At 49.4% G+C, this 18826-nt stretch overlaps 1 protein-coding gene across 1 annotated transcript; it reads right to left on the bottom strand.

Annotated features, from left to right (window-relative positions):
- Positions 1-13179: 13179 nt before the first annotated feature.
- SP9 (Sp9 transcription factor) lies at positions 13180-18198 on the bottom strand. Its single transcript, XM_038751664.1, has 2 exons — positions 18103-18198; positions 13180-15454 (listed from the first exon to the last, which is right to left on the bottom strand). The coding sequence occupies exons 1-2, from the start codon at positions 18121-18123 to the stop codon at positions 14036-14038; spliced, it is 1440 nt and encodes a 479-aa protein (XP_038607592.1). The 5' UTR covers positions 18124-18198; the 3' UTR covers positions 13180-14035.
- Positions 18199-18826: the final 628 nt, after the last annotated feature.

Raw genomic sequence — 18826 nt, 5'->3', positions numbered from 1 at the left:
TAGGAGAGATTTAATTTGCGATTTGTCGGTTTGCGTGCCTATTTCTTTTAAGATTTAAATTTGTTTTGGCCAAAGTAATCTTTTGCAAAATCCCCCGGAAGGTTTAAACTGCTGTGATAGCATTTTTCGAATGTTCTGATGTGCCGCTTCAGGCAGCCTTTAAGGGAATTTTCGATACTAATTTTTTTCTTTTTGATTTCTACCGAAGAAGGAAATTTCTTGAATTGAAGTAGCCAACAATAATTTCGTGAATCGGGTATAGCCAGAGGTTCTGGATATTTTTGAAAGTTTATCTAAACATCTTGAACCCTGTGGTCTCTGTCAGTTCAGAGTCAGTTCTTGTTGGGTAATTTTTCAAGACATGAAAAGAATATTTAACTGTTTCCAGGTATTTAATTGTCTGCAGAAGGATGTTAATTCGGATGGTCTTTCTTATGTTGTCATGCAGCTGTTATGCTTTTATTTTTCTTAAGGTCTGTGTTTTTACCACATGTCATAAAGATGAACTATTTTAATAAACTCCATTATTTTTAGAAGCAATAAGAAAAACATTATTCTCTAGTGTTCAGTGTTGTTTCAAAGGAACAGGTACACAAATTAAATGCATGTGTTCTCTTTGCAAAAGTAACGTTTCCTTGTGTAAGGCAAATAGATGTGAAAAAATAACGGATGGAGAAAAGCAGTACTTTTAGTACAATCCGCAAGAATTTGCTAAGGCCACCCATCCGTGAGTCACATTAAAAATGTATTGTCTGCATCCTTTTTTCACATTTCAGTTTTATTTCTTTCCAATTGACCCTTATACTACCTTTGAAACTCTCAGGCTTTGAGAGCCAATAGATTTTATTTGCGTAAATAAACTTCATTGAATCATTGTGTCTCTTCGTAAGCTAGTAGTAATTGTTTGGACTCTTTCCAGAAGAGAAAAATCTAAAGTTTGGTAAGAAATAAAATGTTTACAAATAAAAATAAAAACAATTGATGTGGTCGGGAATGTATAGGCTCTAATAAACCATGGGATACTGTTTAATACATTGTTCCCTCCCCTCTGTTCCTGCCCCCCCCAAAAAAAAAAGCCACTGACTTAAGAAGCTACAGTTAATGACACTAATTATTCAAGTGATCTCAATTTAATCAGTAGTTATTAATAAGTTAAATGGTTTTTTTTTAAAGTGACCATTAGCCCAACCACTGGTGCATTTATTAGTTCCTGTTTCCTGATGTCGCACAAAAGTCCTAGATTTCAACATTCGACACGCAAAGCAGCATAACTGAAATCCTGATGAACTCACTAGATTTAAGACTTGGGTTTTAATTAGTGATTGAATGTGTTATTGTCTTTTTGTACCTGATTGAAACTAAACCACTAATTTTGAACCACTGCAATTCTAACCCCGAAAAGGCAAGGATCAGCCGGCGTGTCTGAACCAATTCAAATTTAATGGGGACAGTCCATGGAAAAGACAGAACCTGCTCTGGAGCAAGTCTGCTATTGTGTTCCCTCCTCTCATTCCCGTGCACTAACTCGTGGTGCATTTTTGTTCAGCATTAAGCAGTGCAGCGAAGGACTCTGTTTAGTGTGTATTTGTAGCTGTTCCTAATTCCCAATCATTCCATTGTTTGAACATGATCTATATATATCATGATGCGATGTATGATGCAAAACGCTAACAGGAGTAATGTTCAATGACTGCGATAGCTGAATTTCTGTCTCGCTTTTGGGAAAACTCCCACCAGACAAACACATGCGGTGCAAACCTGTGAACACACGTTCAGAAACGGTATTTATATAGTGTTGAATTTACATTTCGGCTTTCCATCTTGGGCGATTTTGGCTCAAGATCAGAGTACGGCCTTGTGGCTTTCATCTTTCCTTAATATCTTCTATCCAAACTTAAAAATCTAAATGAAGTTTTTTTGAACACCCAGATGTGCTAAATTTAAATCCCGATCCTGGGTAGACTCACCTTGTTGGAATGCGCTGTTTGGTAACCCTTAGTGTACATAAAGGAAATTGTTAAAATGACTTTCAAACATTACACCAGATGCTGAAAATTAGAAGTCCCAGTACCGGGTTGTGTTTTTCTGGTTCATGTTGTAGTACAATTAAGGAAGAAAAAGGGGGAAAAAAATGAATTAATGGAAGCCATAATTATACCATTTTTTTCTTCTTTATCTTAATAATCATGGTCTAAAGTGCTTACTCTGTGTCAAGACCAGATAATCAGGTAATCATGTTGGAGCCCCTGCCCCTCATTGGACTCACAGTGTATCTAGGAGGGAGAATGAGTATTTAATCCCCATTCAGCAGAAAAGGAAACTGAAGCACTTAGAAGTTAAGCGACTTGCCCAAGGTCACACAGCAGGCAGATGGCAAGGTCGGAATTAGAACCCAGTTCTTCTGACTCCCAGTCCTGTGCTCTTTCCACACGGCCACACTGCTTCCCTTTAAATAGAGAGTGATTACTGTAAGCTCACTAATTGTGGTTACTTGTACATATCTATTCTATTTATTTTATTTTGTTAGTATGTTTGGTTTTGTTCTCTGTCTCCCCCTTTTAGACTGTGAGCCCACTGTTGGGTAGGGACTGTCTCTATATGTTGCCAACTTGTACTTCCCAAGCGCTTAGTACAGTGCTCTGCACACAGTAAGCGCTCAATAAATACGATTGATTGATTGAATTGTTCCATCCCAAGCGCTTAGGACAGTGCTCAGCACACCTTACTCGATAAACACTATTGATTGATTGATTATGATTGGGACCCCATACCAATCATAAAAGTTGAAATGTTTTGAGCATATGGTTTACTTCTGTCACCAAGTGAAAGCAGATTGAATTGGAACACAAAAACCCAACCCACCAAGTCCACAGTAACCCATCAATGACATCCCTATGCAATGTGATTAGGTAAGCCCCAGTTTCGTTTGGTATGTAGGGTAAGTAAATTATTTACTCGTATGTCTGCCTGCCTCCCCTCTCTGGACTGTAAATTCACTATGGGAAAGGGACGCTGCGGCTAATTCTGCTGTACTATAGTCCCAAGTGCCTAGTACAGGGCTCTGCAAATGGGAGGCACTCAATAAATACGATTGATTGATTAATTCTGTTCAACTACCATTGATCCTGGAAGGGAAATCGATGTGACCATGCTGGAACTTTGCAGGTTAGCCCCAAGGCTGTGTCCCTGGGCCTGCCCAATATTTAAAATGCAGGTGTCCTGAGGTTGCTGGGGAGTTTGGCTGGGCCGTCGGCTGAGGAACTCCGGAGGGAGGTGCTGTTGGCTCACGGATGACCGGGAAAATGTCTTTTTTTGGCTTTCACGTCGGTTCTTGATGATCCCACTGATGATGGGGGTGTGTGTGTGTGTGTGTGTTTTGACGGCGTGCCTTAAGTCGGAAATTCCGTTTGGTAAATCTGTCCAGCGATAAGAAGGTGCATCGAAGAGCAGCCAGGGGATTTTTTTACCCTGGTGCGGTTGGATCAAACCCGCGGGTGACTCCCATCCCTGCCCTCCCCGATGCCCTCACCCTCTTCGGTGCCCGTGCCCTCGGTGCCGGGCACTCGAGGCCCGGAGCAGCCGTCGTTGGGCGCCCAGGCCGCCCCATTGCGGGGCCCTCCCTCTCCGGGAAAGTTGGTGCATTTTTGTTCAGCATTAAGCAGTGCAGCGAAGGACTCTGTTTAGTGTGTATTCTGCCACTAATCTCCTCACCGTACCTCGTTCTCGCCTGTCCCGCCATCGACCCCCGGGCCTGGAATGCCCTCCCTCTGCCCATCCGCCAAGCTAGCTCTCTTCCTCCCTTCAAGGCCCTACTGAGAGCTCACCTCCTCCAGGAGGCCTTCTCAGACTGAGCCCCTTCCTTCCTCTCCCCCTCGTCCCCCGCTCCATCCCCCATCTTACCTCCTTCCCTTCCCCACAGCACCTGTACATATTTGTTACTCTATTTTACTTGTACATATCTATTCTATTTATTTTATTTTGTTAGTATGTTTGGTTTTGTTCTCTGTCTCCCCCTTCTAGACTGTGAGCCCACTGTTGGGTAGGGACTGTCTCTCTATGTTGCCAACTTGGACTTCCCAAGCGCTTAGTACAGTGCTCTGCACACGGTAAGCGCTCAATAAATACGATTGATGATGATATTTGTAGCTGTTCCTACAAACACACGAAAAACGATGGAGAGGACCCCATTACGGCCGTCCTGGCATCGACCCCAAGGAAGAAACGCGAGGCGGGAAAGAAGGGGCGGCACGGACGGCAGGGTTTGTTTGCAGGGCATCTGAGCAGCCCCGGGTGTGCTGGGGTATTAGCTATCTAGATGATTTAGAACTTCCTTGTTAACTTCAATGTCCTATCAAACTGAAATTAGAACTACAAATCACCAAATCCATTATTTATATTAATTCTTCATCTACATTCATGCTAATGAAATATGTACTTATTCCATTGTTGCTTTGAATCTTCACTATCAAGACTATCCTTTCTTGTTTCAAGGTTGTTTTGGTAAGGATATTTTCTCACCATTTACAGTCCAAAATGCACAGGCCAGGGCACCCCAGTTTCCCCCGGGGATCCAAAACTGCCTTTCGTGGGGGTCCAGGGCCCACCCCAAAGCTCCCACCAGACGGGGAGAAAACGGGTTGGGGGTGGAACCCCTCGGCCTCCTCTCCCTGCTCCCCAAGACCTCCGCACCGAGGGGATGGACAGGATGGATGGTGGGGAAGGGGCTACTCCGCCGCCGCCACCTGCTCCGTGAATTCTCCCTCTGTTAGAAAGGTTAAAGGGGTCAACCCTGAGCCTGCCACGGGTGGAGGCCGCTGATGCTCAGAGATGGTGCCCAGGAAAAGACCGCTAATTTCCCCGGCCGCCGGGAGCACATCCATCCATCCATCTAACCATCCATCATCAATCGTATTTATTCAGCGCTTACTATGTGCAGAGCACTGTACTAAGCGCTTGGGAAGTACAAATTGGCAACATGTAGAGACAGTCCCTACCCAACAGTGGGCTCATCCATCCATCCATCCTCCTATCCATCTATCCATCCATCCACCCTCCTATCCATCTATCCATCTACATACATATTTATTCTATTTATTTTACTTGTACATATCTATTCTATTTATTTTATTTGGTTAGTATGTTTGGTTTGGTTCTCTGTCTCCCCCTTCTAGACTGTGAGCCCGCCGTTGGGTAGGGACTGTCTCTATGTGTTGCCGACTTGTACTTCCCAAGCGCCTAGTACAGTACAGCACACAGTAAGCGCTCAGTAAATACGATTGATTGATCTATCCATGATGATGATGATGGCATTTATTAAGCGCTTACTCTGTGCAAAGCACTGTTCTAAGCGCTAGGGAGGTTACGGGGTGATCAGGTTGTCCCACGGAGGGCTCACAGTCTTAATCCCCTGAGGGAACAGGCCCAGAGAAGTGAAGTGACTTGCCCAAAGTCACACAGCTGTCAGTTGGCGGAGCCGGGATTTGAACCCGTGACCTCTGACTCCAAAGCCCGGGCTCTTTCCAGTGAGCCACGCTGCTTCCCCTTCCATCCATCCTTCCATCCATCCATCCATCCATCCATCCATCCATCTATCCATCCATACAGACAGACTGACAGACAGCCCGCCCTCCTGATACTCCCTCCCGGCTCTAAGGGGAAAGTAATTCTCCGGAGGCCGAAGCACCTGGAAAAATCACCGAATTACCTTGCTGCCTTCGGGGAGATTTACGTGGGGGCACAAGTGTCGGCTCGGATGTTTTCCCCTTTCACTGGTGCCCGGGCCTTGGGCCCTCCTTCCATTCTTTCGGCTGAGCGGGGGAGGAAAGGAGCTAGGGCAAAGAGCGGGTGACTTGCCATCCCTCCTGGAAAGTCTGCAAGACCCGCAGGGTTGACTCCACAGGTGAAGCTTTTCTCTCCCCTTTCCCAGTTTTCCTTTCTGGAACCGTCATGGAAAGTCTGAACTGTCCCAGACTCTTCACGAAACAGAGCCGAAATGCCAGCCACCAGCGAGAATAGAAAAAAAAAAGGAGGGGAGGGGAGAGGGGGAAGGCACACCAAACCACTTTGCATTTCTTATCTAATGATGGCATTTATTAAGCACTTACTATGTGCAAAGCACTGTTCTAAGCGCTGGGGAAGTTACGAGGTGATCAGGTTGTCCCACGGGGGGCTCACAGTCTTAATCCCCATTTTACAGATGAGGTAGCTGAGGCCCAGAGAATTTAAGTGACTTGCCCAAAGTCACACAGCTGACAACTGGCGGAGCCGGGATTTGAACCCATGACCTCTGACTCCAAAGCCCGTGCTCTTTTCCATTGAGCCATGCTGCTTCTCTTAATTATTATTAAATTATAAATATATAAATTATACAATATATAAATAAATAAATTATAAATATTATTATATTATTAAGTAATCCCATTATTACTGCCCAGAAACGTCAGCCCCGTGGAGAAAAAGAAAAAAAAAAAGCCGTGAACGAGGGAATGGAAACGAAAAGAGGAAGGAGGGTAGTTCTGAGGAAAATCGGACACCTTCGGAGAGACGCTGAGATTCCCAAGTCGGGGGTCAAATCACCCATTTCCCCCCCTTTGGGACGGTCCTTCCCATCCAAATCCTGGCCCGGTTCCCGAGGCCCCAGAGATGGATACACACGAAGCGAGAAATGCTCCCGTGCAATATCCGCCACGTCCATATTTTCTATAAACTCCGGCGCCTGCGAAGGGTGGGGGGTAAATAACGCTGAACGGCTGAAATTACGGAGAAGGGATAATAACTGATTACTAATCCGAAAGTAAATAAACAGGTGACTTTTTTCGGATCAAATTCCTCCTTGGATCGTTACAATAAATAACCTCTGAAGGAAGCTCTCTATTTATGTTGTCATTGATTAATTCTTCACTACCTCATTTGATTTCGATTTAGAACGATTTGATTCTAATTTAATTAGCATGTAATTTGGATGTACATAATTACTGTAATTATGACATTCAGGTAAGGCAGCTTTAGGCTGAAAGGCAATTTCAAATTTTCTAGCAACCTACTTTGTACCGGGAAATGGACAAGGACTTTGCGCCCTGCTATCCAAGTAGTAATTAGCCCATCTTGGAAACAGGCAGTGCGGCGGGGTTTGGATTCAAACAGCAAATACAAATGCCGCCGAATTACCCACGGCGGAGGTGGTCGCGTGTGGGCCTGGAAATGTGCGGGTCTCTCCCGTCTGCGGTGAGTCCGGGATGGAGCCAGGAGTCCGGGCCTCCCTCCCTCGCTTGGTCCCCTCCCGGTGGAGGTGCGGGGAGAGGGCTGGAGTTGGTCCTCCCTTCAAGGCCCTACTGAGACCTCACCTCCTCCAGGAGGCCTTCCCAGACTGAGCCCCTTCCTTCCTCTCCCCCTCTCCCCCCTCTCCATCCCCCCATCTTACCTCCTTCCCTCCCCCACAGCACCTGCATATATGTATATATGTTTGTACATATTTATTACTCTATTTTACTTGTACATATCTATTCTATTTATTTTATTTTGTTAGTATGTTTGGTTTTGTTCTCTGTCTCCCCCTTCATCATCATCATCATCATCATCAGTCGTATTTATTGAGCGCTTACTATGTGCAGGGCACTGTACTAAGCGCTTGGGAAGTACAAATTGGCAACGTATAGAGACAGTCCCTACCCAACAGTGGGCTCACAGGCTAAAAGGGGAAGACGGAGAACAAAACCAAACATACTAACAAAATAAAATAAATAGAATAGATATGTACAAGCAAAATAGAGTAATAAATATGTACAAACATATATACATCTAGACTGTAGACATCTAGACATCTAGACATCTAGACTACATATATACACCGCCCCTCTAGACTGTGAGCCCACTGTTGGATAGGGACTGTCTCTATATGTTGCCAACTTGGACTTCCCAAGCGTATAGTACAGTGCTGTGCACACAGTAAGCGCTCAATAAATACGATTGATTGATTGATTGATTGATTGATGGGGGGGCATTTGCCCCCCACGACGACAACAGTTAGGAAACAGTGGCAGCAGCTCAGTTGGAGGAGGGGCCGGCAAATCCAGTCGGTGCAAAGCGAGTTATCATTTGCTTGCTCCCTGATTTGCTTTTTGCAGCAAAACTGCCGAGGTGTTAGGCGTGGAGTCTGTCTGGCTTGGGAAGGACTAGAACCGGTCCTCGCGTCCCTCGCCCTCCCCTCCCTGCAGCCGTCCTGCGGCTCTGAAGGGCCGAGAATTCATTCATCCAATCGTATTTATTGAGCGCTTACTGTGCGCTGAGCACTGTACTAAGCGCTTGGGAAGTACAAGTCGGCACCATGACCGCAGGCCTAAGGCAGCGAGGACCATCTCAGGGAAGATCGCGCTGGCTGTGTGGTGACTGTCGTCGCCGCCCTCGCTCGCTTGGTCCCCTCCAGGTGGAGGTGGGGGGAGAGGGCTGGAGTTGGTCCTCCCTTCAAGGCCCTACTGAGAGCTCACCTCCTCCAGGAGGCCTTCCCAGACTGAACCCCTTCCTTCCTCTCCCCCTCGCCCCCCTCTCCATCCCCCCATCTTACCTCCTTCCCTTCCCCACAGCACCTGTTTATATGTATATATATTTGTACATATTTATTACGCTATTTATTTTACTTGTCCACATCTATTCTATTTATTTTATTTTGTTAATACGTTTGGTTTTGTTCTCTGTCTCCCCCTTCTAGACTGTGAGCCCCTAGACAGGTGACTGTCCTGTCGTCGTGGGCCCAAGTGAGCCCCTCAAAGCCCCGGTTCTTGCAGGGGGCCGAGGGGAGGGGGCCGCAGGGTCCCTGGAGCTGGAGGGGGAAAAGCGGGAGAGGAGGGTGGCAGCTCGAATCGTGATTTTCCAAGATTCCTGCTTCCCTTGGCTCTGCCAAGGCTGTTTCCAATTTTATTCTGGATTGGGAATTGCACGGTTCAGAAAGGCTGAAGCTCCCCACGCTGCTTTCCCCAGCTTGCATCCCTCCCTTTTCCCGGTTTTTCCCGGGCATCCCGGGCCTCGTCCCTCTTCCTCCTCCGCGACACCCTCTGCGAAACGCTGCGATTAACTGGGGCGGGCGGGCTTCGGGCCCTCCCGGGTCTCCCGGGCCCGAGCGGCCCCGCCCTCCTCGGGGCGCTAGATGGCGCCAGAGAGCCGCCGTTTTCCCCACCTCTCAAAGGAATCAAGAGCGACTGTCAAACATAAAGGCAAATCAGAGTTTTCAGTTTTTTTTAATGTGTTAAGAATGTTATTCCTTAAGAAAATTTGTAGCTAAATTATTCTCACTTAAAATAAACACTTAGTATACCAATTACACAAATGGGCGGGATTTATGGGAGATTTACTTCATCTGCATTTTTGTAGTAGAAGAGAGCCTTGGTGAATACAGATAATAGATGCAAATAAGATTAGAGTTTGAAATAAATAAAGTTTTCATCCGAATAAAAGAAAGGCATTTTTACCCGAGTTATAACGACTTAACGAAATGTCCAGACGCGCGCGCTCAGGTGCACGAATGTAAATCTCCTCCACGGCCTATTTTCTTTGGAAAAGGAGCTAGCGCTCTCTCCCTCTCTCTCTCCCCCTCTCCCTCTCGCCACTGTTCCGGTAGGAGCCTAATTCACTCAGAGGGGGGAACCTAAGCAGCAACAGGAAGAGGGGGAGGAAGAAAGAGAGCTCCCGGTGATTCAGGGACCGAGATAGTTGGGTCGCCGGATCGATCGTTTGACCCTGACCTTTGACCCCAAGCCTGTGCAGAGAGCTCGTAAGGGCTGGGGATTAGGGGGTGGACAGTTTGGCTGATCCCCTAAGGACGACACTCTCTAAACCGGGTTCGGGGGGCTTGGAGAGTGCCCCCCACAAGGGGAAACGGCATTTCAGAGGGGCGAGGCCGTCCCGCTTCCCAGGTCGTTGGGCCCATCAGCATCCCCCTCTTCCCCTCATTGGGGACCCTCGGTGGGCTGGGTCTCCAGAAGCCTCCCTGGGGTGAAACGATCCCATAATCGTTCCTCGAGCCAAATTGGGTCCGTCTGAACGATTCCCCGCCCCCCGAAACACACACACACACACACACATACACACCCCTTGTCCCCAGGGTGGCTCTCCCTGGCAGCCCCCCTCGAGCCCCGGGGGGGAGTTGGGTCTCCCCCTTCGTCTCCCTCTTCTTTTCAAGGTTATCCGGCCGCTGCGTGATTTTGCCAGTTAGAGGGCCGGGCTGTGCGGGCCGGGCCTCCCCGCGCAGTTTCCGGGGAGTCGTGCCGGTGATGGACGCGCTCTGACCTGCGGGGGCAAAGGCACAGCAGAGAGGTCCTTGATCGCTGAGCTGAGAAGCGTCTCCCGGGCCGGGCGGAGGCAGGACCTGGATGGCCAGGTCCTTTGATCTGCTTTGATTAGACACGGGAGACAAAGCTGGCTTCTGCTCGACGCCCGGGGAGCCCCACATTCCTCAGAAACGCCAACCGGTGGAGGAGGCCGCAGCCACCACCCCCGGCTTGTTTACCCTGCCCCGGGTCATCTCATTGTCGTCGTCCCCCCATCCCTCCATCCCACTCCCCCAATAAAACGCATCTCCCTCTCCATCCCCCCCATCTTACCTCCTTCCCTTCCCCACATCACCTGTATGTATGTTTGTACATATTTATTACTCCGTTTATTTTACTTGTACATATCTATTCTATTTATTTTATTTTGTTAGTATCATCATCATCATCAATCGTATTTATTGAGCGCTTACTATGTGCAGAGCACTGTGCTAAGCGCTTGGGAAGTACAAATTGGCAACATATAGAGACAGTCCCTACCCAACAGTGGGCTCACAGTCTGTAAAGTATGTTTGGTTTGGTTCTCTGTCTCCCCCTTTTAGACTGCGAGCCCACTGTTGGGTAGGGACTGTCTCTATATGTTGCCAACTTGGACTTCCCAAGCGCTTAGTACGGTGCTCTGCACACAGTAAGCGCTCAGTAAGTACGATTGATTGATTGATTGATTGATCAATCAGTCACCGGGCTCCTCCGAACATCCACCGCTGAAATCCCCGGGGGAAACCGTCCGAGGGAAGCCCCGGGGGGGAACGGGGGAGCGCCTTTAGGGGGTCACATCCCCCGGTGCCAAAGAAAATCCGAGAGCCAAAGATGCCGGGAAGGGAGGGGAGAGGGAAAAGAGGACAGGGGGGAAGGGATAAGGGTCCAACCGGTCTTGCGCTGCAGGAAAATACGGCGAGGGGGGAGGGAGAAATCACGGAATTGGTCAGATCAGAGAACGGCACTGAAAGCTGCGTGGTAAGCCCCCCCTGCGAACCCACTTCGGGCAGGACCCCTTCAAGGCCCCCGCGTGTCTGATGACCTTCACGAGTATGTATTTTTTTTAACTAGTTTTTCAACTTTTCTTTCATTTTCGGAGCGGGGGGAGGAGGTGGGGAGCGGGGCGAGGCCTGGAAAATGACTCTGTTCCTCTACACGACAAAGGGTGGTATTTTAATTTGGGGTCTTGAAAAAAAAATGTTGATTCAATCTTTTGCGGCAATCAGTTAAAAATTACATTCGGTTCCGTCTTGGCTCGTCTTTGCTATTGTGTAGGGGGGCTTTTAGAAAAATTCTCATTCTTTGAACAAGCACTTTATTTTCTAAATTACCATTTTTTTTAGAATTGCGAAATTATCTCATTTACCAATTTTCTTTGCCTCCCTCTCTTCCCCCTTTTAAACTGTGGCTGTTAAGTTGGTGGTCAGAAGACAAAGGGAGTGAAAATAATTTTCATTTCAATAATTGCCTTCTGGTCAATTTAACTGTGCCTTATTTTGAAAGAGACTGTCTAAATGAGATTCCTGTCCCAAATGTGTTCCCAGGCCTTATCCCAGCCTTTAATTATTCCTGAGTTTTTTTTCTTCAGAATAAGACGCTGCACTGAGTAATCACAAAGAAGTCAGAGAGCATCCTTGAACCTTTTCAATAGCAGAGCCACTGATATTCAAATAACCTGCGAGGGCCATTTGACTGCGTGGGGACATAAGCATTTCCAATTCACTATTTGCATAGATCAACTGTCTTTGAAAAGGAAAGAGCAGTTGTCTTCCATAGCATTAAAAAGCCTAGTTATCAAATCAAGTGCTTAGTTTGGGGGCTTTTAAAACGTTTACATTTTATCTCAGGTTGCCCTTTACCGTTTGACATGCAAATTTGGTGCAGTTAATTTAGACAATTAAAAGGATCTTCAAGGGAGCTTTGTCACGGAGAATATTCGGAGTTTTCCCCGCGGACCAGCTGAGATAAAGTTGGCCAGAACAAATGATGTCTAGGAGATTAATTAGATATTTGATAAGACATGAATCCCTAATAAGGGAATACAAGGCACAGGGGGCTGCTGTGTGCTCTAAGTCAAAATTAATAACATTTAACAAGATTTTCATTTAGGCATGAAATGTCTTTTCCGGAGTATTGACTCTAGCGATTTATTCCCCTGAGATCACCTCCTAGCCTAGGAAGCCTTGGGAGGCTAAAGACTTTAAAAAAAAAAAAAAGAGGAGGGTGGAGTGGAAGAGTGGAAGGAGGTTCATTTCACCGTTTGTTTTTAAAAAAAAAGGTAAAAAAAAAACCCACCCCACCCCAAAACCCGACAACAGCAACCACGACAAAAAACGTTTCGTGCGACTTGGATTCGCTTCGCCCAACAAGACGCGTTTGCACGTTTTGAAGTTGCCAGATCGCCACCTCTTTTACTAACCTTCCCGAGTTGGAAAAATACCACTTGGGAGTCGTTGCTTATTGGGTAATAGGGCAAGATATTCATGGGACCCAATTTAATTTGCACTGTGGAGTTATCGCCTAATTACTTTGGCTTCTCGGACATCTTCATGCACGATGGCTTTTCTGAACTCTACACGCCTTATTATCGCCTACAACTACCAGTGACGGCTTTTTTTTTTCCCCCAGTTTTTTTTTTTTTAAAGTCGACCCATGTCAGGGTTTCTGGAGGAGGGTGGAGGGGAACAGGAAAAATCCGTAAATGTATTGTTGAGAGTCCTTTAATAATACCAAAATGAAAATATTATGTCAAGATTTTCTTCATACAGATAAACGCATTTAATTTCTTTAAATGACCTTAACTTACGTGTGAGTGAAATGATAACTCAACATTTTAAATAGCTCTTACATATATACTGACTTCCACAAAGTGCATCAGAAATTAAAAAAGAAAACCTCCCTGAATTTCAGGAATTCACCAAAAAAACCTATCAGAATCAACATTTACAAGAAAAAAAAAGAGAACACAATCCTTTTTGAACCCTATTTATACAGCTCTTGTGAAATACAGACAAACTGTCTCTAGACTTCCAGTTTAAATCCTCACCTTAAGCCTCTTGTTTTGACGCTTCCTTTCGGGGGAAAAAAAAGTCTCGTGGCAAATAGATAATCATCAAGCGGGGCTTGGAGTATTTTATATATAATCCACACAGAGGGTCAGATTTTTTTTTTAAAAAAAGGTCCCATCGGGTCCCAAACGTTCTGACGGACAGCGTCTGCTGGGTGGTGGCGGGTGTTTTTTTTTGTTGTTGTTGTTGTTGCGTGTTTCTCTGTTTCGGGAGGGGAAGGGGATGCGTGGAAGCGGGGGCCGGGATGGAGGGAAATACTGTGTGTTGGTGATGGAGGGAAATGCTGTGTGTTGGTCTGCGGGAAATACTACTGTACGTTGGTGATGGAGGGAAATGCTGTGTGTGGGTCTGCACCGCAGAAGTTTGTGGAGCGGTGAAAATGTGGCGTCGCCGTCGGGGCTCGTGATTGTGTGTGTGTGTGTGTGCCTTCTGTCCCTGGACCGGGCGCTTTATTCAAGTGTGGGCGGTGGGATGTGCGTGTCTTCTGTCTTTATGCAAGTGTGGGCGGCCGCCTCCTCCAGGAAGGCTCCCCGGCGTGCGGGGAGGGACCAGGGCGGAGGGACGCCGGGTTTTTTTGCTCCTCCTCGCTCTCCCTGTGTGTCTCTGGGTCTCCGGGTCGCTCAGTCTCGGTCTCTGTGGCTCTGTGAGTCTGTGGCGCGCTCGCACCCTCTACGAGACGTTGGGGCCCGAGGTGGAGTCCTTGCCACCGCCTCCTCCTCCTCCTCCTCCTCCCGCCGCCCGGGCCGCGCTTACCCCGGCGTCGTGCAGGACGAGGTCGGGCGACTCGGAGCGGGGCGTCTCCAGGTTGCTGGCGTCCGTGTCGCTGTCGCTGCCCTTTTTGCCCCCGCCACCGCCACCGTTGTGCGTTTTGATGTGCTTGCTGAGGTGGTCGCTGCGCATGAAGCGCTTGTTGCAGACGGGGCAGGCGAAGCGTTTCTCACCTGTGTGAGTCCGCAGGTGCCGCTGAAGCTCGTCGGAGCGGGTGAAGCGCTTGCCACAGAAGAGCCAGTTGCAGACGAAAGGGCGCTCGCCCGTGTGCCAGCGCAGGTGGGCCTTGAGGTGTGAAGTCTTGCCGTAGACCTTGCCGCAGCCGGGGATGTGGCAGCTGTGTAGGCCTTTGCGGCGCAGGCTGGCTCCGGCGGGGCCTAGCCTCTCGGCCTCCTGGCAGTTGGGGCAGTCGCACGTGGCCCGGCCCGAGTAGCGCCGGGCCGAGCGGGGCCCGGACGACGACGACGACGACGACGACGACGAGGAGGCGGCCGTGATCATGGCCACGGCGGCGCTGGAGTCCGAGTAGGCGGTGGGCAGCACGGGCTTGAAGCCCTCCTGGCCCAGCAGGTGCTGCCCGGTGGACAGCAGGTGCGAGGCCGCGGCCGCCGCGGCCGGCGAGCCCAGGCCGGTGGAGGTGAAGGCCGAGTGCGTCAGGGAGCCGAAGTCGGGGCTGTAGGAGCCCAGCTGAGAGTGTGGACCACCGGTGGGGGTGTTGGGCACGTCCAGCCAGGAGCCCGGACTGCCGTGGACGTCCCACCACGACGAGGCCGGGCCGGCGTTGGAGACGTCGCCCGCCGCCAACGTCGAGTGGAAGCCGGACTTGTACCAGGACTCGTAGGGATGTGCCACGCCGACCCGAGGGTACAGTCCGTCAGCCGTCGGTGGGTGCACCTTGGGCAGGAAGGCGGACTGTCCACCACCGGGCTCCTGTGGGGACACCCCAGCTGCGGCTGCTGCGGCTGCGGCTGCGGCGGCTGCGGCTGCTGCTGCTGCGGCGTTGGAGAACAGGCCTCCATAGTCGCTGCTGAAGGCCGAGGAGGTGGGCGACGAGGAGGCCAGGCAGAAGGCGCTGTTGGCGGTGGCGGAGCTGCCCGCCAGCCCTCCTGCTGCTGCCGCCACGGCGAAGCCCGACAGGCCTGACCCCAGGTTGCAGCTCGTCGTCGTCGAGGCTGCTGCCGCCGACCTCTTCCACGGGTGGAAGCCCCCCTTGGCGAAGGCGCTGGACTCCGGCAGCGTGGTCAGGGGGCTGGTGTTGCCGATCTTGTTGCACGTCGCCGCCAGCATGGCCAGGGGGGTCGTTCCGAAGCGTGGCTCTTCCTGGACGGGGCGGGGAGGGGGGGACACACAAAGGGCACCCGTCAGCGGCGGCCTCCCGCAATCAGTCGTCTACTGAGCGCTTGGGAACCGATCAGTCCATCAATCAATCGTATTTATGGAGCGCTTACTGGGCGCAGAGCACCCTACTAAGCGCTTGGGAATCAATCAATCAATCAATCAATCGTATTTATTGAGCGCTTACTGGGTGCAGAGCACCGTACTAAGCGCTTGGGAATCAATCAATCAGATTTATTGAGCGCTTACTGTGCGCAGAGCACCCTACTAAGCGCTTGGGAATCAATCAATCGTATTTATTGAGAGCTTATAGTGTGCGCAGAGCACCCTACTAAACGCTTGGGAATCAATCAATCAATCATATTTATTGAGAGCTTACTGTGCGCAGAGCACCCTACTAAGCGCTTGGGAATCAATCAATCGTATTTATTGAGCGCTTATACTGTGCGCAGAGCACCCTACTAAACGCTTGGGAATCAATCAATCAATCAAACATATTTATTGAGAGCTTACTGTGCGCACAGCACCGTACTAAGTGCTTGGGAATCAATCAATCGTATTTATTGAGCGCTTATACTGTGCGCAGAGCACCCTACTAAGCGCTTGGGAATCAATCAATCGTATTTATTGAGCGCTTATACTGTGCGCAGAGCACCCTACTAAGCGCTTGGGAATCAATCAATCAATCAATCGTATTTATTGAGCGCTTATACTGTGCGCAGAGCACCGTACTAAGCGCTTGGGAATCAATCAATCGTATTTATTGAGCGCTTACTGTGTGCAGAGCACCGTACTAAGCGCTTGGGAATCAATCAATCAATCAATCGTATTTATTGAGCGCTTATACTGTGCGCAGAGCAGCGTACTAAGCGCTTGGGAATCAATCAATCAATCAATCGTATTTATGGAGCGCTTACTGTGTGCAGAGCACCGTACTAAGCGCTTGGGAAGTCCAAGTTGGCAATACATAGAGACAGTCCCTACCCAACTGCGGGCTCACGGTCTAAAAGGGGGAGACAGAGAACCAAACCATACATATTAACAAAATAAAATAAATGGAATAGATATGTACAAGTAAAATAAATAGAGAAATAAATATGTACAAACATATATACATCAATCAGTCGTATTTATTGAGCGCTTACTGTGCGCAGAGCACCGTACTAAGCGCTTCGGAAGTACAAGTTGGCAACATATAGAGACAGTCCCTACCGAATAGTGGGCTCACGGTCTAAAAGGGGGAGACAGAGAACAAAACCAGACATGCTAACAAAATAAAATAAATGGAATAGATATGTACAAGTAAAATAAATAGAGTAATAAATATATACATATATACAGGTGCTGTGGGGAAGGGAAGGAGGTAAGATGGGGGGGATGGAGAGGGGAACGAGGGGGAGAGGAAGGAGGGGGTTCAGTGTGGGAAGGCCTCCTGGAGGAGGTGAGCTCTCAGTAGGGACTTGAAGGGAGGAAGAGAGCTAGCTGGGCGGATGGGCAGAGGGAGGGCATCGGGGGGGGGGTCGCGTAACTATCAATCAATCAATCGTATTTATTGAGCGCTTACTGTGTGCAGAGCACCGTAAGAAGCGCTTGGGAAGTACAAGTTGGCAATATATAGAGACAGTCCCTACCCAACGGTGGGCTCACAGTGTAGAAGGGGACTGCAGACTTTAAAAGAGTCCCGCAGACTCCCCCGCTCTCCTCCCGGATACACCGGGGGCCGCCGGCGCTCCGTGCCATGCAAGGGGCAGGCGGAGGACCAAACGGGATGCGCTGCGGAGGGCCTGGAAGTTGCCCCCCATTTGGAGTAAAAGAAGGAGGAAGAAAAACGCACCCCCCGCATCTCACCACACTCACACTCGCTCCTCCCGCAGCTCCTCCACCTTCAGCTGGCTGAGTGCGGGGACCCAGCTCCTCTTTACTGTCTAACCTCCCCAACACACCCACACACGCACACAAACCAACACAACCCCCCCGCACCCCAAAAGGCCACCTGGGGTCGAAAGAGGAAGGCAGCAAATCGAGGTAATAAACGGTGAGGGGAGGCAATAGCGCACCGCAAAAGGACTAGCAAGATTACGCCTGCCTCGGAAGAAGGCTTTTCCTCAAGTGTACGGCTTCGACCTCTTTCCCTTTTTAAAATGCTTCCGTTTTCCCCCTTAGAAACAAAATAAAGGGGGAAATCCCTTTCACCCACACACTCACAGGCGCACACGCCATCTCCCCCAAAAGAAAAAGATTTCTAAAAGCAACAACAATTCGAGGTGAAACGACAACGGCGAACGGTTCCGAAGCAGCAGCGATGTAGACGTTTGGTTACACGACTAAAAGGGCTTCGATGCCCGTGAGGCTGCTTTCTGGTAACCCCAATGCGGCTAATTGCAACATTTCCCAAAGCCAAAGAGGGAGGGGGGGGAAAAGAAAGAACGAAACCTTCCGGCTCTCCTTTAAAAACCAAATAAAAAAGGGATTTGCATACGAATTGTCTTAATGCATCCCGCGCGGAATCTGCCCCCCATCCCGCCGTGGCTGAGGAGCGTTTAAAGAAGGAGCAACTGCAATACGGCAGCAACAGGAGCCGGAGCCACGAAAAATTGAGGCGCTCAGTACGGGCGCGGTTCGTAAAGACTTACCCCAAGTATAGACGTAGCCATAGCACGTCCCTTGGCGGAGGGAGGGGACGGAATGAGGGGCTGTGGCTGGCGAGGCTGAGGGGGAGGGGGAGAGGCTCCTTAGCTCCCCGCTTACTCCGCTCGCACTAAGTCGACACTCCCGGCTCCCGCGGGCTAAACTCAGCCTAAGTGTGGGGAGCGCCTGCTTTGAAGTACCGCTGGCTGGGACTCTCGACCAATGAGGGCGCAGAGCGAGCAGAAAGTAGCGGCCCCGCAGCCAATCAGAGCCCGGGAAACGCCAGAACCCGGGCTCGGGGCGCGTGCCAGTCAAAGAAGGGAGGGAGGCCTTCCCAGACTGAGCCCCTTCCTTCCTCTCCCCCTCTCCATCCCCCCATCTTACCTCCTTCCCTTCCCCACAGCACCTGGATCTATGTTTGTACATATTTATTACTCTATTTATTTTACTTGTACATATCTATTCTATTTATTTTATTTTGTTAGTGTGTTTGGTTTTGCTCTCTGTCTCCCCCTTTTAGACTGTGAGCCCCCTGTTGGGTAGGGACTGTCTCTATAGGTTGCCAATTTGTACTTCCCAAGCGCTTAGTACAGTGCTCTGCACATAGTAAGCGCTCAATAAATACGATTGATGATGATGGTGAGGAGGAGGGAGGCCGGGCCGGGGAGCGGGGGGAAGAATCGACTCGGCGCTTGGGACCCAAGAAATTCTCCCGCAATTACATTTGAC

The sequence above is a fragment of the Tachyglossus aculeatus genome, chromosome 9 (genome assembly GCF_015852505.1).
Source record: "Tachyglossus aculeatus isolate mTacAcu1 chromosome 9, mTacAcu1.pri, whole genome shotgun sequence".
Taxonomy (NCBI): Eukaryota; Metazoa; Chordata; class Mammalia; order Monotremata; family Tachyglossidae; genus Tachyglossus; species Tachyglossus aculeatus.
This window is presented reverse-complemented; position numbering and strand designations above follow the sequence as displayed.

Excerpts from the sequence above, each read along its gene's own strand:
- SP9 (XM_038751664.1), bottom strand. The coding sequence starts at position 18,123 with ATGGCTACGTCTATACTTGGG. Across the intron at positions 15,455-18,102 it reads TGGCTACGTCTATACTTGGG|GAAGAGCCACGCTTCGGAAC; the intron begins GTAAGTCTTTAC and ends CGCCCCGTCCAG.